The sequence below is a fragment of the Sinocyclocheilus rhinocerous genome, unplaced genomic scaffold (assembly GCF_001515625.1).
Source record: "Sinocyclocheilus rhinocerous isolate Xijiao unplaced genomic scaffold, SAMN03320098_v1.1 scaffold287, whole genome shotgun sequence".
Taxonomy (NCBI): Eukaryota; Metazoa; Chordata; class Actinopteri; order Cypriniformes; family Cyprinidae; genus Sinocyclocheilus; species Sinocyclocheilus rhinocerous.
Window position 1 is genome coordinate 756,255 of NW_015633524.1, and position 24,417 is coordinate 780,671.

A 24,417-nucleotide genomic window follows, 5' to 3' on the forward strand; every position below is an offset into this window, starting at 1 on the left:
TGCTGAAAATTCAGCTTTAATCACAGGAATAAATAACATTTTAAAATAGATTCAAATAGAAAACAGTTATTTTAAACTGTAATAATATTTCACAATTTACTGTATTAATGCAACCTTTGTGAGCCTAAGAGGCTTCTCTCAAAAATAAAAATAAAAATCTTACAGACCCCAAACTTTTAAAAGGTAGTGTATATAAAGGAGACCCTCATCATTTTCACAGTTAACTGTCAAGCACTGGCTGTTTCAGTGGTGGGAGAGGCTGAGTTCACCGCATGGCTCTGTTTACTCGCTGATGTCTGCAGGACTTGCTGTCAGGCTGCTGGGTGTGTCTGCTAGCTGAGCTGATATTGACACAACGTCACTTCCAGCGGAACATGGACCTTCCTTTGATAAAGAAAGCTGAAAACCAAACCAATCAAGTGAACAACAGTACAAAAGGATGTCAGTAAGCCATCTTTTGTGTATCTTGATATTTACCAATTGCTGGTATGATCTGTGTTCAGCATCCTTCTGCAGAATGAAGTCTGTCAGTAGTTTCCATGGTGGGTTTATCAGCAAGTCACTGTCCAGCAGTAGCGGCTCCTCTGAAACCTTCTGAGAATGCAACAACAAAACCCACTTGAGTTCTCTAATGCAATCTAACCAAGCCATAGATGCTGCTAGAGTGTAGAGGAGCTCTCTGTTCCAGGATCTCTTATTGCTTTTGTCTTCAGTACAATAAGAAATAAAATGCATCCATGCAATGCATTTGTTAAAAGTTTGGAATGAATGAGATTTTTAAATGTTTTTAAAACAAGTCTCTTATACTCGCTTATGCTTTGATCAAAAATACACGATAAACAGTAAAGCTGAATTTTCAGCATCATTACTCCAGTCTTCAGTGTCACGTGATCCTTCAGAAATCATTCTAATATGCTGATTTGCTGCTCAAGAAACATTTCTTCTTATTATCAGTGTTGAAAACAGCTTCATATTTTTGTGGAAACCGTGATAGATTTAATTGTTCCGGATTCTTTGATGAATCGAAAGTTCAAAAGAACAGCATTTATTTGAAACAAAAATAACATTAAAAATTTATTTACAAACACTTTGATTAGTTTTGATCATCACAGGAATAGATTACATTTGTAAATATATTCAAATAAAAAAACCTGTTCTTTTAAATTGTAATAATATTTCACAATATTACTATTTTTACTGTATTTTTGATCAAATAAATGCAGCCTTGGTGAGCAGAAGAGACTTATTTTTAAAAGCACTTTGGACAAAAAAAGTAATTTAATAAGCCACATCAGCTCATGCACCACTAAGAAAACTTACAGACGCATATGAAATGCTGCCATGGACAATTGTTAATATGAGGAAATGCATGATGTAATTCCTTTGAAATAAAAAGTTAAAGTTACAGGGTTACTATGGGTAAGTAACTGCTCACTCACCAGACAGCATTCAAGCTGCTTTTGCGTGTTTCTCATCATCAGACCTCTTTTCTTATCTTTGCATCGCTTGTTCTGGAACCTGAGGCCCGTCATTTCCACCAGCTGCTCGTTCATGAGAGCATCCGGTCTGGGAATAGCACTGTAACAGGTCTGCAGCATGTGGAGCTGGGACTCGCTGAGCACCGTCCTCACACGTGTGGATCTCTCTGACCTCCTCGGCATCGATGACCAGGACGGTGTGGATTTGATGCCCTCTGTCAGATACATAATGAGAGGTTTTACCTCAAAGCCTTTTGCTCATTTACACACAGCAAAAACGTGGTTGAAGTAATGTCAGTTGTTCTTCCAACATTGAAAAAAACATGAAATAAAATGTAATGCTAAATGGTTATAAAAGGTTGATAAATGAGTGAAATCTGAATTCACAAATGCTAAAAAGTAAGACACTGAAACAACATCGCTATCAATACGCAAAATCAAAACAAAATTCAACAGTGATTCCATATTGTTCATAAGTGTTATAACTTGTTCATAAACTCCACTTACCAGATGGATCAACAGTCTCTTTCTGTTGGTTATCAATGAATTTGTTAAAAAGCTCATGGTGGTCTGTACAGAGCAGTTGACCGTCCTGCAGAACATACACATACTCATCTCCAGGGACTAACGGACGATTGCAGCCCTCGCAGCGAAAACACTGGACGTGATAAATATTCACTCGTGTTCGCATGACATACTCCTTGCTGATGAAGGCTTTGTGGCATTTTGCACATTTACTGGTGCATAATCTGACAGAAAATAGAAAGGAGAAAAGTGCCAAGAGAATTTTTGGAGTTGTTACAGAATGCTATGGATCACAAACATTACATTTTTTGAATGGAAGAAAATTGCACTTAAGAATACAATGTCTATTTTTTTTTTAAATACATGGAAATGTAATTAATTATAATAATCATAATTCTAGGGCAAATGACTGTCAACGTAAAAAACAATAACAACAACAATAAGATACCTTATAATCTAAATCTAATGGGAAAGATAGACAGTAAAATACTGTTAAATGGGAGTGAAAAAGAAGACACATCTTACAATTTACATTCCCAGAATTCTCAGTTAAAAGCTCATACTGGTTTGGTTTTTCACTGAAATTGTTCTTCATATGTTCCATCTTATGTTGTTAAATTAATGTTTATTGTTAAAAATAAAGGTTCTTTATTGGCATCAATGGTTCCACAAAGAATGCATGAAAGTCCCATCCATTGAGCCTTTTCATTCCACAAAAGGTTCTTTACAGTGGATAAAGGTTCTTTAGATTATTAAAATGTTATTCACACTAGGAAAAACCTGTTCACTGAAAGGTTCTTTTTGGGAACCAAAACTGGCTCTTCTATGGCATCGCTATGAAAAACCTTTTGGAACCTTTATTTTTAAGAGTGTAATGATGTATTTGTGAATGTCATGGTGCACCAAGTTTTTACATCAGGAAAAGCTTTGATTCATCATGTGCTTTCTCTTTACCACCTGTAGTTTTTGGTGGAGGTCGGAATATATTATAAAGGTAAAAGTGTTTGGCCCAACACTTAAACTAAACAATTAAAAAAGTTTTATTTTTGTTATTATCCCTTTCGATTTATTGTAACTTACTTCTGATAAGCAAAGCGGCACGCACCTGCTGTAGTGGTCTTTACAGAAGGTCTTGCCGTCTCTGAAGAAGCAGGTGCAGGACTCATCCAGAGACTGCTGGCACTCCGCGCACTTCAGACACTGAGCGTGCCACTCCAGATCAGGGAAAACCCGCAGGATGAAGCGATCCCGGATCTGATGCCCACAACCCACGCAGTAGGAACCCAGCTTACTTCCTTTGAGAACACACATTACATTATTTATATGTCTAATCTATCAATTGTAGTGACATTTAACGAAGGTACTAATTACAGTTACTCAAGCATCTCATCTAATGCTATGACTAAGTTAAACATTTGATCAATGATAACTTACTGTTCTGGGGATCTCCCATGTCAGAATGCCGTTAGGCTATCTTTTATATCAAACACTAAAGAGAAAGAAAGACACTATTGATCTACACATTTACAGGGCCACTAATGTAAGCGTCTCACTCACTCACTCACTCACTGAGATGGTCCTCACTGCAGAACACAAGATCCAGGGGGCGAGGTTGGATCCAGATCCAACTCCTCCCACCTTACATATACCTAAACCTACCCGTCTCCACCCCCTGATCCCTAAACCCACCCATCTCCACCCCTAAACCTACCGTCTCCACCCCCTAGATGTGGATCTTTGTTCTGCAGTGAGGGGCTACTGGGCACTCACTCCTCTTTATTTATTTGATGTGACGCATAGTGCAGGAGCGCCAATCAGCTGCTCAGTGTTGAACTTGAGTAGCCTTCTGCAAATAATAAACATTATGACCCGCCAGCGGAATCCCCGCCCACTAACACTGCGACACACCCACTGCAGGTAATATGTGGAAAACTGATATTGCTGTATTATACATAAATAAACAAATAAATAACATAGAGAATGCTTGCTTATTTAATTATATATCAGGGTACCAAAAATGTAAACAAATATTAATAAAGATTCATTAAAGAAAACTGATAAGATATAGGCAATAGCCTATATGATGGTCCTCAATCACATCACAGACACCTATAAGCATTTTTTAATAGAATCTGAATTATGTAACTATTGAATATCTGTTCAAGTTCGGTACACTAAAGTGTTTTAACGACGGTGTTCCTTGCAGTGATAATGACAGTGCTGTAAGCAATATGCTTTTTTTTATTATTTGTACATGACCTTTCCTCATGATTAATAAACACATAAAGGGCATTCATTCATTCATTCATTCATTCAATTTCTTGAAATTAAATAGATTTAATGGTAAAATAAATGGTATAATAAATGGTATAAATTGTATATTTTAAAACATTTATTTATGTGAGATTTTTTGTCTAATTTTCAATTGCATCTCGGTGTCATTTATTGAAATTGAATAGATTTAAATATATTTAATGGTATTTTCATTAACATATCCATAGATTTATGACAGTAAGCACATTGTTTAGCCCTGTTTTGAAATTTTCTGGTATAAAAATGTGGATTTATAACATATCTGATCATATAGGCTAATGTGTGTCTAAATGATTATAGTGTGTGAAAGTTCTCTCTCTCTCTCTCTCTCTCTCTCTCACACACACACACACACACACACACAAACACAAACACACACACACACAAATAAATAAGTGCAACGTTCTTGGTTTTACTATGATTATAAAAAAAATAAAAAATAAACAATCTTTAGCTTGTTACTAAAAAAACTTCCTGCAACGTTTAGGTTAGTTTTTGGTTAGAAAAATAACGTTTCTAGAACGTTATTATTTGGTTTCAGAGAGAGAGAGGTTTCCACCAGCTAAGGTTTCCACATAATACATTCTTTTTGAATTTATTAATTTCTATAGCTACATTTATTTACAGGAACACGGTTTCATTTATTTGAACCTAACACACAGATATCACTTTATTGAGAAAAAAAGCCAGGAGGACAACAGCGCGTTGTCATTTAAACCAGATTTATCCACTCTATTAATATACATGTGTCACCCACAGAAATAGGATTCTCACTTAAACGTTCACGTTGACGTCACATTACATGCGTCATTGCGTCATCAATGTCCGCCATATTGAATAAGGAAATAAGAGAGGAAGAGGAGGAACGTCCCGGATGCATGTAAACATCCACGTCAACAGAAAGTGTATTTATGAAACTGTTATAAGGGCACGGAAGAGCGCTAATATAGACATTATCGGCTCTGGCGGATGTATAATTAAAAGACTGTTAAACACGGTGGTGTTTTTAGGTTTGTGCAAACAATGACTTCCCTAACGCAGAGAAGCTCGGGCCTGGTGCAGAGACGGACCGAGGCCTCGCGTAACGCCGCGGAGAAGGAGAAAAGCCCCGGCGAGGATGAGCATGAGTCCCGCCGCGGAGAGGAGGAGGAGGAGGACGACGACGACAAGGGAGACGCTAAAGAAACGCGGCTGACTTTGATGGAAGAGGTGCTGCTGCTCGGACTGAAGGATAGAGAGGTTTGGCGTGACTTCTGTGGCTTTGTTAGTCAAATGGTCGCCAGGAAGCGGCTAGTAACTGAAGGACTAGATAAATCTTGTAATACGACAGAGATTAAGTGTCTTAAGAGCAGCTGGTCCTGGAGAGCTTCACCATTTAGCCTTCTAGAAGGGTCCCAGTCGTGTGTGTGTGTTTTTTTTTAGTAAAATATGGCTGAAAGGCGAAGGTCTCTAGAGCTGTATAGGTGTAAATTTTGTAACTCTTTACAACGTCCCTCAATATTAAAGTTGCAAAACAACATAGCTTGTAAAGGTTAGACCAATAACTTCAAATGTCCATATAAGGGATTTCCTGAGTTTCGCTACTTCTATGTCTGGATATGTGGATTTTCTGTGTGAGGGCACCCTCTGGAGTCCAGTATGAATGAAACATATCATGTGCTTATAGTGCTAATGGCCAATTCATCATTTTTTTTTTTTTTTTTAATAAGTATCGATTTGGCACCGGTATCGGGAAAAAAAAAAATACCCCAAACGATACCCAACCCTACATGAAACATTGTTCGCAACCCATTCTACTTCTGGGATGTGATGCTTTTTAGAGTGAAATGGAATTTTGATAGAATAAACAGCTATTGGGGTTTTAGTAAAGTGTTCATTAAAGCTTTATAGGCCATGAACCCAAACCGACCAGCTACAAGGTGAATCACATTACGAACACTGATTTGAAGCAAAGTATTTAAAAATCTGTAAAGACAAATGTAAAAGCCTTTGTTCTTAATGGCTTTCTGTGTTTCTTTATGCTTTAGAACTACAAATCCCACGAAGCATTGCGAATGACATAAAATTCAAAACAATGGAGAAATATGAAACTATTCATTTAAAGGGGACATAACACACACAGTTTCAGCCAATCTCATGTTAAAGGGATAGTTCTCCCAAAAATGAAAATTCTGTCATTAATTACTCACCCTCATATCGTTCCAAACCCGTAAGACCTTCGTTCATCTTTGGAACACAAATTAAGATATTTTTATTGGAATCTGAGAGCTCTCTGACCCTTAATAGACGGCAAGGGTACTACCACGATCAACGCACAGAAACGTAACAAGGACATCGGTAAAATAGTCCATGTGACATCAGGGGTTCAACCGTAAATTTATGAAGCTACGAGAATACTTTTTGTGCGCAAAGAAAACAATAATAACATAATTTATTCAGCAGTTCTTCTCCCCGAGTTACCTTCCGCCATTTTGGAGAGTACCCCAGAACGTAATCAATGTAATCAGCGTTGTTTACGTTCAGTAGACAGCGCACGCATACTGAACGTAAAAAAAATATAAATATCTTAATTTGTGTTCCAAAGATGAACGAAGGTCTTACGGGTTTGGGTTAATGCTTCTCTCTGAAAACAGTTTGGAGGAGGCATCGTGGACGGAGCTAAAAAGTCACGAGCACCCGAAGCTTTTGCATAGCGATCATCTGCAAGCTGTGACATGGATATAAATAAAACGAGGACAAAAACTTTATTGACTTAACTTTTATTTAATTTGTTTATAAAACTTCCGTCACCGAAATGCCGAGAACAAACACATACTTGCATAACTCCATTGCTGCCCCAGAGAAACAAACAGCATCCACTGTTCCCTTAATGCTGGGTTCTTTGGGAAGCTAAACAAGGTTATCTTTCTTTCACAACCAAAAACACACTTTTTTGGTGACTGTTGATTTCGTGGTCTAAAAAAAATGACAAATCCTTAAGTAAGCCCTGTGTAGCGCTGCCGATGACTTCAGTGGTCCGAATGAAGCACTCTTGATGGGTGTGCTCTTGCTCTCGCTCTGGTTGACCTGTGCTCGCGCTCTTCCTGGAGAAGTGCCCATACAAGGAATCCCGCCCTTTATTTGAGTATGGCCCTGTATGATGTCCAAAAAAACAAAAAAAAACCTTTATTAACCTTATACGAACCCTTGAAGGGAGCTGATGCAGCTGCAAAGAAGGCTTTTAATCAGGAAGTAAACAAATGTCAGATTCCTCCTTCAGACCTATTATTAATCGTTATATATTAAATAAGTGGCAAGAAGAGTGAGATACATGTACAAATAATAAATTACATGAAATACATCCGAAAATTATAAACAGATTTGTAATCTTTTTTAAAACTACATTTGATCAAGTGGTATTTACCAGATGTCGCATAGGTCATACAAGACTGACTCATGCATTTTTGCTTAAAGGTGGAGACCCTACTCAGTGCATGTTCTGCAGGATTCCTCTTTCTGTCAAACATATTTTATTGGACTGTCCAGCTTTTAATGTATGTAGAAAACTTTTATGAAGTGAACTCAAAGAGTTATTTAGTATAATTTTGGCAGAAAAACATTTAGAATTGTTATCATATGTTAATGTAATATAACTTGTTTGTTTGTTTGCTGATTTTTATTGTATTTGTTATACTTGTATTTTTTAAATAGTTTTTGCCATGAAAATAGCCTTAGATGCTGACATGGCATTAAATAAATATATACTACTATACGAACCCTGAAGGAGTGTATTTTGCACAGAAATACTCTGTCATACGTCCAACTTGTTTTTTGAAACTTTGGCCATGTTTAGCATGAGAATCCAACTCTTTAACAGTAAAAATAAGTCAGGATGCATGAAATAGCATTAGACCTCCCCTTTAAAGTTGTTGACTGTATCTATAAATAAGAATACATACATAAATACTATTCGAGGCTGTCTCAATTACATCATTTGCAGTGCTTCATGGGATTGGACATTCCTTGCAAGCTCTTATGGAGCAATTTGATCACTCCAACTCTGATTGGTGGGATTTTCTATACAGAATCACAAGTCATAGTTTTTCACCACAAATTGTGCTGTTAAACATGATTATTTAAAAAAATAAGTTGAAATGATGTGGGCTGATGGCTTCAACGAAAATATAGATTAACAACCTCAGAGCTCAAAATAGGCTTGCCTATTTTAGGTTTATAAGTTATTGTTAAAACTCAATTCCCCTACGGAGAAAATGAATAGAGTTTTTATTCCCGGAACACGACTGTTGCACTTCATTGGTTCAAATGGTGGAAGTGCCTGAAAAATAGGAGGAATTTGTGGCGTCGCCCAAAATGAAAGGTTGCCTCAAAGTGTTTTTGATGTCATGTAGACTTTTTTTTTTTTTTGCAAATAAGATTGTTGTATTAGACAATATTGACATATAAGATATTATTGGTTTTGTAAGATTTAAAATAGGTACACACATTTAACAAAGTACTAGAAATGGGTCAGTCCAGTTGTTCTAGTCATTTCAAGAGCCATTTTTACATTCTGTAGGTGAAACCTGGAATCCGTTGAAGCTGCATTACCAGTTGCGAAACGTGAGAGAGCGCTTGGCTAAGAACTTGGTGGAGAAGGGCGTCCTCACCACAGAGAAGCAAAACTTCCTGCTTTTTGACATGACCACCCACCCGCTCACCAACAACACCATCAAGCAGCGGCTGGTGCGCAAGGTCCAGGAGGCCGTCCTGGAGAAATGGGTCAACGATCCCCAACGGATGGATAAGCGTGCACTGGCGCTGCTGTTCCTGGCACATTCCTCTGATGTTCTAGAGAATGCCTTCTCTCCTCTGCTGGACGACCAGTACGATCTGGCCATGAAGAGGGTGCGGATGCTTCTGGATCTCGAGCCCGAGGCTGAAGCTGCCAAGTCGGGCGCCAACGAGCTGCTGTGGGCTGTGGTGGCCGCTTTCACCAAATGAACCTCCAGAGTAGAGCGAAAGGGACTCAACTTTGTGCTCATGGCATTGGACTCAGACCGCTGGCCCCAAGCTTGGTTGATTCAGACTAATATTGGTGATGGTGATGATGGAAATACAAATTTTGAAGGAGATGATGCTGATGATGACGATACTTGGAAAGGGAATGGCTTTGTCTCATTGTCACAGTTTTGTCTCTGACCTTCATAAAGGTGTTGCTCTGTCTACTTCAAATGGCCAATAGTTGCTACATGATTTCAATTCACTGTGAGGCTTCTTGTAGTTCATGCACTTAGATCATAAAGTTCACGCAAGAACAAAAATGAGCGCATTGAAGGAGGTGGTTTGTAAAGGGTCTGTACTTTAATAGGCCGTGACTCTAATCTTAATCCAGATCCTGGTATAATTCTACAGTTATCTCAAACTCCATGTATCTTTGAATAAGGAGCCACTTCTTCCAAACACACAGGCTTGATGATCCTTGTCGTGGTTACATGAAAAGGTCCTGTTTCGGTTGTATTTGCATAATCAGCAGGAAATGTTCTATTAAATTCTGCTACCTGAAATGGGTCTTGAGTTGAAAGAAAATAAACCATTTCACATTTCAAAAGACTGAAAAGCAAGCATCGGTTTTTCTTTGGTACTTTAAAGATACATGACCCTGCTTCCTTGCAAGTCTTCTTTCCAGAAATGCTCGAAGAATAATATGTTCTAATGTGTGCTAATATTTTAGTTTTTTTGCTTGCCGATTCACATCAGCCTGTGTATGAACTGACTATAACTTGATAGGGATTGTTATATTACTCTCAGCCTTTTTGTTCTTTGTTCGGCTGATCAAATCTGGTTCATCTCTCCCATACAAGATCCACAGTTCATTCTGACAACGAATGGCTCCGGTTTTGTACTCCAATACACCACAAACAGGTCAAGGAAGCATTAAGTTCACGAATACACCTTAAATCAAACGTCTGGGTTTAAGTTGCCTCACAACTTCATTCATTTCATGCAAAAGGCCAGTCAAGCTCTAGCAGAGCCCCAACTTTAGAAAGGCTTTCACTCCCGAGGCCTTTTCATAGTGATCACTGCATTGATGTAGCTGTCTCATCACATATATATGGTTTTCTTCATGTCATAATCTCTCATCTCACTGTATTTCCAATTTTATACTGCGTTTTTAATCATTTTTATTTTGTTCCTTCCTTTAGCCGTTAGCACAATATTTCAGAGTCGTTTGTCCTGTTTTTGGTTGTCTCTTGTTCTGAAAGAGGACAGGTAAAGCACGGGATAGGGATATGCCCTTCCTGTGTAAGCAAGCAGGTGTTTGACATGATGATTTACTGTTAGTAAACAATAATTAATGAGCTGTAAAAGTAGAGATGGTGTGAAATGGGTGCCCTGATTTGTACATCTGCTTTTTATTCTATAATAAAGGAATATCTTTAAGTGCCTGGAAGGTATATGAATATTAGATGTCCTCCTTCTTTTGTGTATCACAGATCTTTTCTTGTAGATTTTTAGTTTTCAATGCTGTGATTTAGTTGGAATGAAGTCAATGCTCATTTGGTGTACTGAGAACATGGTGTAAATGTGGCATGATTAGGAATGCATACCTGAGTAAATTAACCTCAAGACTGCTTATGCTACAGGTAAAATTGTACAGTTTTTCCTCCGAACACGTCATATATGAGCAGTTCAGATAAGATTGAACAGCAAGTTCACCTGTTCATTAAAATTAGTTGATTGTTGATTCAGAAATCGCTCTCATGGATTCAGTTCAGTGAAGTATTATGATGCGCTCTTGTCCTCTTGTGAAGTTCGTATTATTGGAAGTCATTATTACAACGTCAGGTGTGTTTAAGATGGCGAGGTACCTTTTCTACAAACAATTTGGCGGTTTTTTTTAGATGGTCCTCACTGCAGAACACAAGATCCAGGGGGCGTGGTTGGATCAGATCCAACTCCTCCCACCTTACATATACCTAAACCCACCCATCTCCCCCCCCTGATCCCCAAACCCACCCATCTCCACCCCTAAACCTACTATCTCCACCCCCTAGATGTGGATCCAACCACGCCCCCTTGATCTTGTGTTCTGCAGTGAGAGGCTACTGCAATTTATGCCCAAACCATGAAACCTCAGCACAAATTCCACATTCCCCAAAAACATGCTACCTTTGAGAGACTCCAAAAGCTTGTTTTGACAGCAGCTCCCAAACACTCTAGAGATGGAAGGTGGCCATGTCAAATTAAACTATTTAAACTTTGATTTTATCACTTTGCTCATATTGAAGGTCTTGCACAAGGATGGCAAAACCCCTGATCCCTAAACCCACCCAGCTCCACCCCCTAGATGTGGATCCCCCTGGATCTTGTGTTCTGCACTGAGGGGCTACTGTTTTTTTTTAAAACTCTACTTCTACAAACCAATGGAAAAAAAGAAACAAAAATGCACGTCAGGTATGTATGTGCTTTATAAAATATTCATGAAGCTGCTTTAAATTGAATAATCTATCGTAATCATACTTAAGGTGTACTATCATATTTTGTACAAGCAACTAGTTTTATTATGTGGGGAAAAAATCATTAATTTTAACATATTTACCATCAATACGAACACTGAAGTGGTTGCGCTCAAGGTTTTTGACTCACTGAACAGAACCGGTTAAGTTTATATTAGTCTACGCTGGTTGCGCTGTTCTTGATTTACTGAATAAAACCGAATGAAAAAAAAACTGCTCATAGGTGTTGTTTGTTTAAGAGTCAGACTGGCTGTGTTTTACGTTCTAATAAATCAAAAAATTAAGGGACAATTCACACATCAACTTGCAGGCAGTTTATTTTGTAGTCTTGATTACATTTAATTAGTTTCAGAAAACACCATGAACATTAGTCAGAAAGTATTAAACATTTCAATTGCTTTGACAGTAAATTGAGTTCTACAGTAGGAACATTTACATTGTGATCACTTAAAAAGTGTTGCCTATAAGTATTATAGATCATAAATAGCCTATATATCACCTGGACAATTTGTGCCCCAAACTTTAACTTTATATTTAAATATAATAATTTAAATGGCTTATAAAAATTGATACTTCTTTAAAATAGGCAACTCCTTAACATAGGCCTACATAATTTGCACATTGGGGATCATTCAACAAAAAATAATTTAAATGCAACTGCAGGTCCTCAGAAAAAAATTTAAAAATAAGGAACGGTCCCTAAATAGAATTTGGACAAGTCACCGTTTAAATGAATTTCACCGCATTACTTATGAAATATCATAAAGTGACACCTGCAAACAACATATTCAAAGTTGTTTTGAGTTTTTCCTCAAAAAAAAAAACAACACATTACATATATTGGTCTCCAGGTCATTTTTTTTTTAGCTAAATGGGGTCAAGTTTCCACGTCTGAAACTGAAATAGGTTGCAATTTATTAGGCTAGGCCTATATGTTACACAAACAAATAATAAGTAGGCTACAAAACAGGGCATCTATTTCACAGCATCTCTACTTTTACAGTCTTATGAGAATGAATAAGCAGAAGTCCATTTGTAAAGATCTCCACCATTCGACTTCATGAATGAAAACTCTTCCTGCTGACAAACAGTTCAAAACCCCTCAGAGAAACCGACCAGAGATAAATATGGCTCAGAAGAGCCCAGAAATGATCCACAGTGTTTCTAAGTCCACAAGGACCATCGTATCCACGTCTTCATCTTGGAAGGCCATATTCCTGTTCAACTTTTTTTGTTGTTGTTGTTGTTTTTGGAAGACGACGCACCTCGTCTTCGGATATGAATCCTCTTGAGATGTTGGGTCCACGTTGGTTCAGTATTCACAGATTCCTTCCCAAAAGCTGTCTTTTTCAGCTTTTTCCGGCCGTCTGTTGTTTCTGGAGTGTTGTTATGAGCTCCAGCAACCTGTATTTCCAGCTGAGCAGATCTCCGACTCTGCGCAGCTCCTGCGCGCACTCGACAACAGCGGCTTGCTCTGTACGAGGAAGAAATCGAAAGTAAGTTAGTTTATTCACCCGGACTATTTTACTAAATTTATTTAAACAGATTAGTCAGTTTGTTTCACCTTTCTTCGCCATCTCAGATCGTAGAGAGTTGAAACGTTCCGGGCTTCCAAAAGTGTGTTCCTAGTATGAATTCACAAGCGCCAGCTGTTGACTGCGTCTGACTGCGACGAACGCACTTCTCTGGAGTATAGTTCTAGTTAGAAGCTGCAGAGTTAAATAGAGTGACGTAATAAACAACGTGACTATCTGAGAATTCCCGTCCACGTCACGCTTGATGATGTTTTGTTTACATGGCGTCTACCTGTTCTGTTCTTCGTGAGAGGGAACCTGTCCGGTTCATCTGATCAACTGACCACCTTTACTTACATAAGCAGTACAGTTTGTACACTGTGAGAACGATAACAGCAAAAATATAACACCATATAGCAAGGCCATGTATCTTGTAATAGGCCTATGGGGGAAGATGCCCCTTAAGAACAGTGTGTATTTATTTTTGTGTTATTAATTGAAATAGAGATAAATTATATCACAAAATGTATTTTTTTTTAACTAAATAATTAAAATGATTAGAATTATTAATTGCCCCCACCTGGGGCAAGAAACCTCTCAGCTAAAGTTTTACAAAATGCTCAATTAACTTTTTATATAATTTATATAATATAATATATAATAATATTTCTATATTTCGTAAAATGTCTTTGATGTAAAATATTAAATTTTTAAAGTTAATTTCCGTTAACTAAACTGAATAACTAATGACAGACAAAGCATCTTAAAGGTAAATGTATTCTGTGACTTATACAGAGGCATATTAATATAGGCCTACATATTTAATTGGCCATATTATAATTGAGTAGCCTATATGTCATAACAGCAACTCTGTGAATTCAAACGGAAGGATTTCACTCTATTAGCCTGTGTGGATAGCAAAGACATCTGAACTGTACATCTAGGAATTACTGATGGAATTATCTTTTTGCTTCAAATTGAAAACAACTATTTTGATGCACAAATAGAAACATTAATGACGTGTCCACAAATCCATTATGAACAAACAGACACACAGAAACTTTGATATGTTGCATAATACAATATCAGATCATTATTTTCCAGGGACACAAAGGTCAATTAACCTCAAAACTGCCATTCATTGAATCTGTTAAGAAGAGATTTTGTGATATGGGTCGAGAAAAATTAAGGTGTGGGCTATCACAAGTTCTAACTCAGTTCATTTGATTGATTAATCTGTCTTTCAAATTCCCTAACATCATTGTGGTTTTGTTCATAATGGAGTTTCCAGCCTCATCAGGTGATCAAATATACAAATTCAATGACAAGAAAGCATTCCTTTTCCTGTAACCCTCTTATAGTTTCACTTGTTCAGACATGCCTCCAGCATTGCAACTCATTGTTCAGACAGACGGAAGTGTCTCTTGGTTATTGAGGTGAGCTGTTGCATGATCTAAACTAATGTTTTTCTAAGAAAAAGAAGCTAACAAACAATCCACTGTGTTCATTTAGTAATGTGACGATGTGTATGTTGTTGTTCAAAGAGATTGCTATGTCATTATCACATGTGCAGATAACATTTAGCCTACGTTTGGAAGAATGTGAGAATCATAAAAACTATGTTTATTGCTTAAAATGTTTATTATGACTTGGGCTACAAATTACCTAATAGTGGTGAACAAAATATTAACTACAATTTAGGCCAGAGGATTTATTTTCACTAATTTGATTAAATAAAAATAAAACTAGAAATAATAATGCATTCTTTTGTCTATGTACATATTACTAAATCAATACAAAATGAATAACCTGAACACAAGATTGATATAAAACTAATGGTCAGCACAATAATTTCATGTAGTTCCGGACTCCTCCACTGGGCGGGGGGAAGCACAGAGGAATTATTATTGCTCAATGGAGGAAATTTACTACTGATGACAAATTAAAAATCACTTTGTTGGCTATAATTTCAACAGAAAACCTATTCCAGCATCATCTTTTCAATGGATGCAGTTATACAGTAACTGTAATTTGGTCTGGTCTTTCCCCACAAATATCTATCATTCTTTTGTCTATGTACATAGTACTAAGTCAATACAAAATGAATAACCTGAACACAAGATTGATATAAAAGTAATGGTCAGCACAATAATCTTGTAGTTCCGGACTCCTCCACTGGGCGGGGGGAAGCACAGAGGAATTATTATTGCTCAATGGAGGAAATTTACTACTGATGACAAATTAAAAATCACTTTGTTGGCTATAATTTCAACAGAAAACCTATTCCAGCATCATCTTTTCAATGGATGCAGTTATACAGTAACTGTAATTTGGTCTGGTCTTTCCCCACAAATATCTATTAACAAACAAGATAAAAGAAAATAATATACCCTTGTAATATATGTGATCCTGGACTGCAAAACCAGTCATAAGGGTCAATTTTTCAAAATTGAGATTTATACATCATCTGAAAGCCGAATAACAAGCTTTCCGTTGATGTATGGTTTGTTATGATAGGACCATATTTGGCCGAGATACAACTATTTGAAAATCTGGAATCTGAAAAAATCAAAATATTGAGAAAATCACCTTTAAAGTTTTCAAAAATTTAGTTTTAATATATTGACAGTAGGCACAAAATATCTTCATAGAACTTCTTTAATTAATTTCCTAATGATTTTTGGCATAAAAGAAAAATCGATAATTTTAACCCATACAATGTATTGTTGGCTATTGCAACAAATATACCTGTGCTACTTATGACTGGTTTTGTGGTCCAGGGTCACATATAATAAATATACCCTTGTCACGTAGGCCTTTAAAATTTACCCATGTAATAGCACACTTAATAAGTATATTTAAAAAATATTGAGGGGAAAAAAGCTCTTTCTGTGACAGAAGAGACAATTGTACATCTGTTTTGTGAATGTGTTTGTATGAAAGCTTTTAGGAAAAAACATCTATGCTTAAACACATTTAATATTTTTCTTTATATTCTCGAGTACATTGTTTATGTATTTTTTAATTCTGGGTCATTTTTAATTCATGAATACAAATTTTGGGGTAAGGATCCATTACTGTTAATCTTTTTAAAAATATAATTCCTATATTTTGTCTTTGATGGGCATAAAACAAATCTTTGAAAAGTCAAGCATTACATTCAATTCTTAAACTTATATAGGCCTAAATGTTTCTTTTTGCTGGCTTTTGGTTTTTATTTTATTACTGTTTTGATTACATATGTCATTGTTCTATAGACTACTTGTATGAAGGTCACTTAAGTTGTTTGACATGAATAAAGACAAAAACATAAATTTGTACTTATATCCTCATGGATCCAGAAAGAGTAGGGATCGACCAAAAATCAATCATAATAATAAGACATGCTGGGGAAAACGTAGTAGAAAAGTAGGCTATACCTCCTGCAGTTCAACAGCTTCACTGCCATAAAAGCCACACGTGTTTAAATTGTAGGTTGACCCGCAGGTGGCGCTGTTTCCCAACATATAAACTCAGTCAAACCCAATCCTTTAAAGGGGTCAAGTGATGCGATTTAAATTTTTCCTTTCTCTTTGAAGTGTTACAAGCATAATCTGTAACAGTGTCCCCACTGGATGCAACAAATGCCTCGTTTATAATGGGTTTTAATGTTTTTGTCTCGTCGCTCCGGCCGGACAGGGCATCACAGTGTGTTAAGGGCCGTAACATTTCCGTCACACGCTTGAGGTATTCGGCCAATCACAACGCACTAGATAGCTGGCCAATCAGCGTACACCTCACTTTTCAGACCGATGAGCTTTGTAAAAATCGGTGCGTTTCAGAAAGGCGGGGCATAGAGGAGAAACAATAATGTACAGTATGTGGAAAATAATGTGTTTTTTTTTACCTTAAACCGCATAAACACATTTCATTACACCAAATACACAAAATAATGTTCTTTTTAGCAACATCATATGACCCCTTTAAGTGGCGAGTTTTTGTAAACTCGTAAATAATATTTAATCTGAATCTGGACAATACGGTATATTGATATTTGATTTGCAATTTAGACAGGCTTATTATATTACCTGCGTTAATTTAACAACTCTGCTGGGAAATCACGTTTAAAGGGATAATTCACCAACAATGACAAATCTGTCGTTTACTCTCTCTCATGTCGAATAATGCTGAGGTCCAAACAACACTGGACACCATTTACTTTCATTGTATGGTCAAGACATCTTTCAAAACACATTCTGTTTTGTGAAAATGCTAGTAGCCTAAATGATGACAACATTTTCTAGCTGCTAGCCTACAAATTGGTAGCTATATCATCCTGAACCAGAAACAATAGCTAGTATTTAGACATGGTAGCTCATTAGTACTATATTTTGGTCCAGCAAATAGGCCTATATCCAGCTTACCAACTAAACCATGTTCCAAAAGCACAGTTACCAGTTTATAAACTGGACTTTTCACAAGGGCACAATTGGTACCTCTGGATTAGACTGAGACACAAGTCAGTGCTGAAATGTAGAGAAAAGAGGCATTCACATCTAAATTAAGCAGTTGTTCTTTAGTGCACTGATATAATGATGCATGTTGCTAGTTTTGACACCAGATGATGGTTCTTACACCTGTCTGGAAGTGTGTGTGTGGCATCTCGTTGTTTTTGCAGACAATAGATGTTTTACACCGACAGTATCCAACTGTTGAAAGCAGCAAAAGAACATTTTAGAGCATTTAATTTCTTTCTAAGTGCACTCTGCATCTGGATGCTTTCATACGACCTTTGACAAAATGTTGATTGCCATTGTTTTCAAAGTGTGTCATTATGAGGGATTACAGTCAGGGACTATTACGTTCTTGTTTCAAAGAACATGTCTGATACCATTTGCATTGTATTTGATAGATAGAGTTAGACTGTTCATCTCTCTCGGTCCTTTAGTACAGGGTTTGTCAATCTTTCTAACCCAGCGACTCTCAGCCAGCACTAATTTTGATAGGAAAGGATGACGAATACGAAAAAACACATGAAAATTTCAGCCTCAGTGTGCAAGGACCTTAATGATGGTTTTATGCTCTATTAAGTCAACAGCAGCAGCAAAAGTTGTTTCGATTATAAATAAATATTTTACAAGTTTTATATATATTATATATATTTTATTATTATTACTGTTTTAGTTTAAAATAATAAAAGACACCAGAGACACAAAAGTGTCTTTGTGTCAATAAACAAATCATTTGATGTACTTTTAATTCTCAGTTATCTTTTTTTCTGTTCAGTTCTGTAACACTTATAAAATTTAAAAAATGTCTTGAGTCAACAGAAGCAACAATACGAGTTATTCATTCCTTGCAGCCTTTTAACGGTAGGATCTCCTCACTGTGACTCAGTTTCCCTGGGAAGTAACAGACAAGACATGTTAGTACAGAAGAAATTCAGACTTATCAGTTTTAATTTTACTAACATCCACACACTATAATAATTATTTTTATAAGCTATATTTGAGGAATAACAAACGGAAAACTGTCACACACTTCAACAGTCTAGCAGAGTGAAAAAGTAGTGTACAATAAAGCGTGATGTTGTATTTTATTTAGGAGTAAATAAGATATGTTTTACTGTATGTAGCATAAATCCAAAATTCTGTCATGAAACTCTAGATGGCACAGGCTGATGGGGTCTAACTCAACCTGTAATAATCCCATCATTATTCAGTAGTCCCGTATTCTACCAATGTCTTTATACAGTATGTGCAACTACATACATAGAGAGTGTATCCTATATATGTGTACACACACACATTACTTTTAACTTTAATGTACTTGTATTGTGCATCAAACACTAGGAATATACAAGTATTGGATCAGGACTTGGTATCGGCAGATTCTCAATATTCAATGACTCGGATCAGATCGGGGGAGCAAAAAACTTGATCGGGACATCCCTAGTTGTGACTTGTTTAATGTAAAATTAAAGTACATACTGTTTATTGGGGAAAATACTGACCCTGGTGGTCATCACTAAATCATTTACCTGCTTCAGTGCCACATTTATCACTGTAGAGTCATTGTTGCTGTTGGCTTTGCAGGCAAATCCTGAGATAAAGATGGAAATGATGAACTGAAGGATGGAGAACACCAGCAATATTCCAACGATCCCCAGTTCATATCTCTAAAAAATATTCAACATACCCATATGAAATTAGTTTCTCAAATAATATTCCATGAATTTTTGTTTTTTTCTTAAAGTAATATTGCATTATACATATAGCTTTACACTTTACATATAGCTAACACTTGAAACATAGCACACAAGTCACATGGACTACTTCTATGATACTTTTATGGTGTCTTTGCATTATTTGAAGTATGAAATGTCCAGTTCATTGTAATTGTATGCAGCACAATATTTATTAGGAAAAATTACCTTAAAATAGTAAATTATGACACCATTGTCATTTTGGGGTGAACTATTTATTTAAATAAATAAATAAAACTGCAATTAAAAAATAAAAATAAATTTAAACCGATCACATTAATATAGTATTTTATATTGTACCATCAATAAACAAGTGTCGTAGTCACTGTAATTCATGTAACATCTTCTATAGTTCCTTGCAGGGTGTTGCATTTCTATGCTCATCAGAACAATGGCGGTCGCTGCAGTTATTGCACTGATCACATTCATTATAAGAGAGCCTTTCACCTGCAGGAAGAAAAGCTGACACATGAAGGGTGACAGTAGTAATGGTGTGTATACTTGTAAAACAGCTGTAAGTCACACTGTAAATTATATATATATATGAAGTAAAAAAAATGGAGTATGTTTTACAGGAAAGTATGATTTCTGCTATAAATTTCACAATTTGTGTTACTTGCCATTTCTTTGTAATTAGTTGTGAAATTTAAATATTTTCTGTGCAGTTTTTACCTTTGTAAATTGAAAATGAGTCAGATATCTTTTAGTTCACATCCTAAAGTGTCTCAGTTTTCAGACTACACTGGTAAAAGTGAGTTTACCATAGAAATCTCGTGGTTTCCTTTTATTCTGTTTATGCTGATGTATCAGTGAGGCTAACAGTCCCCTTAAGAATGTTTTTTGCCACATTATTTTTTAGTTTTCTACTGTGTTTAGGGACGAAATTAAAATTTACCCTGTAGCCCCATTGTACCCTACTGCATGCAGTCTTTACTGAATCAACAGATAATAGAAAGGCTTGCTTTGTGCTTTTAGTGTTATAAATTGCAAAAAAGTAATGTGAATAATACTGTATGAATACATCACAAACAATGTAAGAAAAAAAATTGTTCATCACATTGGATGTACGCACCACACACGGATGAAGTTTATTCTGCGCAGCAACAGACAGAGAGCCAGCACTGATGTACTGAAAGAAACACAGGACATGCTCATGTTCATTCTAGAAATTAAAATCAGAAGCTAGAAACTAAAACCATAAAATTAAATGTCTCGGTTATGCATGAAACCCTCGTTCCCTGAAGGAGGGAACAGAGACATTATGTCAGAGCGACTGACAAATTGGGATCTTCGCTCGAGAGCCCAACCATCTTTGAGTGTAACAAAGCGAGCCAATGGATATTGGCGTGTGAGATTTGCGAGATTTGCTCAATTGGTGGTACAGCAATTGAGCCAACGGGACGTAACGTCTCCGTTCCCTCCTTGAATTGGGATCCCTACCAAAGCGCCACTATTGCTACCCTTTCTAGTGCCCTGCGTAAGCCAGCAAATCCCCCCACACCTGCTGGGGCAGAAGACAGGACAGGGCTTAGACAGAGAAGTGTCCATCACTGCTGTTCTGTACAGTGAGACATTTGGATAACACTGGGAAGTGTACCCCTGTAAGAGAACACTACGAAGACCACATCCTGCATATAGGAGGTATTATGTGGAAATTACACGCATGTACTGGCCAATCAGGACAGTGCTACATATGGAAGGTCTTTGTGGTAGACCCAGCCTAGCTCGGGTGAAATTAATACCAAGCAGAGACGGCAGAGCAGCTCTGCCAGGAAAAGACACGGGCTCACTATGAGGTAAGCTGTACCGTGGAAGAATACACATATGGGATCACCCAAAGGGGGAATCACAACATGTGGGAACCTAGCCTAGCAAAAGGTGCCCTCCACGACATAGTGAACTCGTCATGCACTTCCGCAAAGAAACGTACCGGGGATGGATGCTGATGGTCAACATGCACCCCCATGTACCAATCGTCCAGCCTTGAATGTTCAGGAGATGGAGAAGGCCTCCACTCGAGCCGACACTCTCAGTGGCCCGGGAAAGCATAGCTGTCAGCTCTGGGTCTGACTCCGTCAATGCTACTTTCCCCGAAGGGGGTGATGCAGCCAAGTCTTCATCCCCAAAGGAGTCTAGCTCACCCTCCGATGCAGCGATCGACATCCGATCCTCCTCCAGAGCCCCGAATGAGATGCTGGGTCCCCCGTGAGAAGGACCAACAACCACATCTGGAAGCTCCACAGCTTACTAGAGGTAAGTGAGGGCACCACGGAGTTGTACTCGGCAGGGGAGCCCTTACTGTGATCCTCAGGCCACCCTGGCTAATTGCTGAAGTGGTCCTCCCCCGTAAGGAGGATCTAGGTCGGGGTATAGCTGAGGGACTCCACTTCGTTTGAGGTACTCAAGTTTTGACCACAACATCGGAATGGTCATCTTCCCACAATGGGAACATGACTCATCCACGAAAGCCAGCTCAGCGTGCTTTAAGCCCAGGCACGCAAGACAGTGATTGTGACTGTCAGATGGGGCCAGGAATAACAGTCTGTAAATGACATGTTTAATGGCATCTTTAAAAAGATGCAATGTCACATTTGAGTCACTCTTTTAGGGAAACTGCTCTTTTTGTTTTAAGTGCTAAAGTGCCCAGGGGAAGGTCGCAGCACAACTGACAGGCAGTTTCCAATCTGCAGCATGCAAAGAAGCTCTTTTTTGAAAGGCTGCAGGAAATACAGTAAAGATTTCTACCACCGCTGACGCGCCATCACACCCACACTTGTATAAAGAACTTTTAAATGCTCGTACACTCGTCACTATCAGATGATTACTTAAAGCACAAACACTTAGCTCCAAAGCGAAAAGCTGAATGTGCGATTGCCTGTGCTCTTCCATATACCTGCTTTGCGGGGCGCGGTGTGCAATGCAAATTTCACATATCCATTGGCTTGTTTTGTTACACTCGAAGATGGTTAGGCTCTCAGGCGAGATCCCAATTCGTCACGTAACGTCGAACGTGACTGACTGAAACTTACAATAAGGGATCCCCAGTAGGTTATGCCAGTAATGACAGATATAGGGTAACCGTAATTGTAGTCACTGGTGCGTAAAATACCAAATAGGAAAACCAGCACTCCAGTCATTATCTGGACAGTCTAAACAGGGCAGAAAAGGGTCAAATGTTTGTTTGTTTTTAATAACATTATCATTCATGTTTGGACACACACACACAAAGGAAATCTACAGTATTGTAATGTTTTATGCACTACAGTCTAAACACAAACAGAAATGCACACATCTATTCACTTAAGGACTTATGACAACATTTTTTTCTATTTTGTCACAGAAGAAAATTAGATACTAAAAGTATTCCCCAAATCAATCATAATTATGATGAATCATTAAATGCATTACCCCCAGTGCCTTTGGTTGTGCTCTGACAAATTCTGTAAGAGCCGTATTGTGATATGCTCCTCCGGTCTCCTGTCCATCCTCAGAAATAACAGTATGTTGTGCCACCTGTGGATTGACTTGGATGATAACTGTAGCTTTGTCAGTTGATATGACCTCGCTGCTTTCCATTCTAGGCAAAGTTTTCACCTGGAATTAGTGGAATAGTTCACCCAAAAATGAGAATTCTGTCATCATTTACATAATTTACATCAGTTTCTTTCTTCTGCTGAACACAAAGATGTTTAAAAGAATGTTGGTAATCAACACCAATGGCCGGTGACCATTGGCGTGGAAAAAAAACAGAATACTCTACCTTTAATAAAAATAAAAATACTATACCTTTTGTGTTCAACAGAAGAAAGAAACTGACTTAAATGATGTAGCTCTCGTAGCTTCATAAAAATTACGGTTGAACCACTGATGTCACATGGATAATTTAATGATGTCCTTACTACCTTTCTGGACCTTGAACGTGTCAGTTGTGTTGCTGTCTATGGAGGCTCAGAAAGCTCTCAGATTTCAGCAAAAATATCTTAATTTGTGTTGAAGGTATTACAGGTTTGGAACGACATGAGGGTGAGTAATTAATGACAAATTTTTCATTTTGGGATGAACTTACCCTTTAAGCATTAAAATTCTGCAGTTTACAATTCATTTACAGTTCATTTTCTCTGCTTTTCATGTACGGTACATCTGCATTAATATTTAAAACATTATCTGATACTCTTGTCTAGAGTGACTTATAAAACTGGCATACTGCAAGGGTTTCTAAATCAAGAATGTTTCTAAGGCTTACATTAGCTTGCAATGTAATAAGTAAAAAAGAGGACAGCTAAAAATGTTGTCACTCTCACTCATATCATAATCATTTGATTGTCTGAGAAACACTTAAAAAATGTATAGAGTATTTTTGACATATAGCAAAATATAACAGTAAATGAGCAAAAACTTACACTAAAACAATCACTGGTGTGAAAGATCACAAATTTCAAAAGATGATGGTTGATTTTTAAATGATGTATTTCAAAGTGTGTATATAAATATAGACTTAAATTAAACTAATCATAGATGTTAATGGATGCATGAAATATTTTACCTGAAGTGAAATGAGTTGTGTTGATGAGGATGTCTGATCGCTCTTGTGATCTTTGTGTGCTCTGTGAAGAACTGTTAAGGAGGAGCTTGATATGTTCATATGAACTTGCTTTATACTTTTAATGATTATGTAACACTCTTCCTCCTGAAATTCAAATAAAAACTACAAGGTAGCATATAAATTATAGATATTTGTGAACACAAATATCTGTAAAAAGTTTTTAGTGTGTGTGTGTTTGTCTGCGTTTGTGTTTTTTCCGCTGTATTAACATACGTTAAGATAAAACAGTCTTACAATTACAATA

At 37.2% G+C, this 24,417-nt stretch overlaps 2 protein-coding genes and 1 pseudogene across 2 annotated transcripts; 1 reads left to right on the top strand and 2 right to left on the bottom strand.

Annotated features, from left to right (window-relative positions):
* Positions 1-253: 253 nt before the first annotated feature.
* Positions 254-3,462, bottom strand: LOC107744147 (insulin gene enhancer protein ISL-2A-like; the record flags this gene model as incomplete). The annotated part of the gene is made up of 6 exons (XM_016557656.1): positions 254-399; positions 478-591; positions 1,440-1,693; positions 1,986-2,227; positions 3,109-3,298; positions 3,438-3,462. Coding segments are annotated over 6 exons (942 nt in total), but the record flags the coding sequence as incomplete, so codon positions are not given.
* A 1,645-nt stretch (positions 3,463-5,107) lies between these two features.
* On the top strand, positions 5,108-10,756 carry LOC107744148 (Golgi phosphoprotein 3 pseudogene; annotated as a pseudogene).
* Positions 10,757-19,813: 9,057 nt separating this feature from the next.
* LOC107744168 (membrane-spanning 4-domains subfamily A member 12-like) lies at positions 19,814-22,709 on the bottom strand. Its single transcript, XM_016557676.1, has 3 exons — positions 22,600-22,709; positions 20,643-20,699; positions 19,814-20,017 (listed from the first exon to the last, which is right to left on the bottom strand). The coding sequence occupies exons 1-3, from the start codon at positions 22,705-22,707 to the stop codon at positions 19,847-19,849; spliced, it is 336 nt and encodes a 111-aa protein (XP_016413162.1). The 5' UTR covers positions 22,708-22,709; the 3' UTR covers positions 19,814-19,846.
* Positions 22,710-24,417: the final 1,708 nt, after the last annotated feature.

Bases quoted from the DNA above. Each gene is read 5' to 3' on its own strand.
- LOC107744168 (XM_016557676.1), bottom strand. From the start codon at position 22,707: ATGACTGGAGTGCTGGTTTTCCTATTTGGTATTTTACGCACCAGTGAC. The intron at 20,700-22,599 runs GTAAGTTTCAGT...TGTTTCTTTCAG, and splicing joins CCTACTGGGGATCCCTTATT to TACATCAGTGCTGGCTCTCT. The intron at 20,018-20,642 runs GTGCGTACATCC...TTCTTCCTGCAG, and splicing joins ATAAACTTCATCCGTGTGTG to GTGAAAGGCTCTCTTATAAT.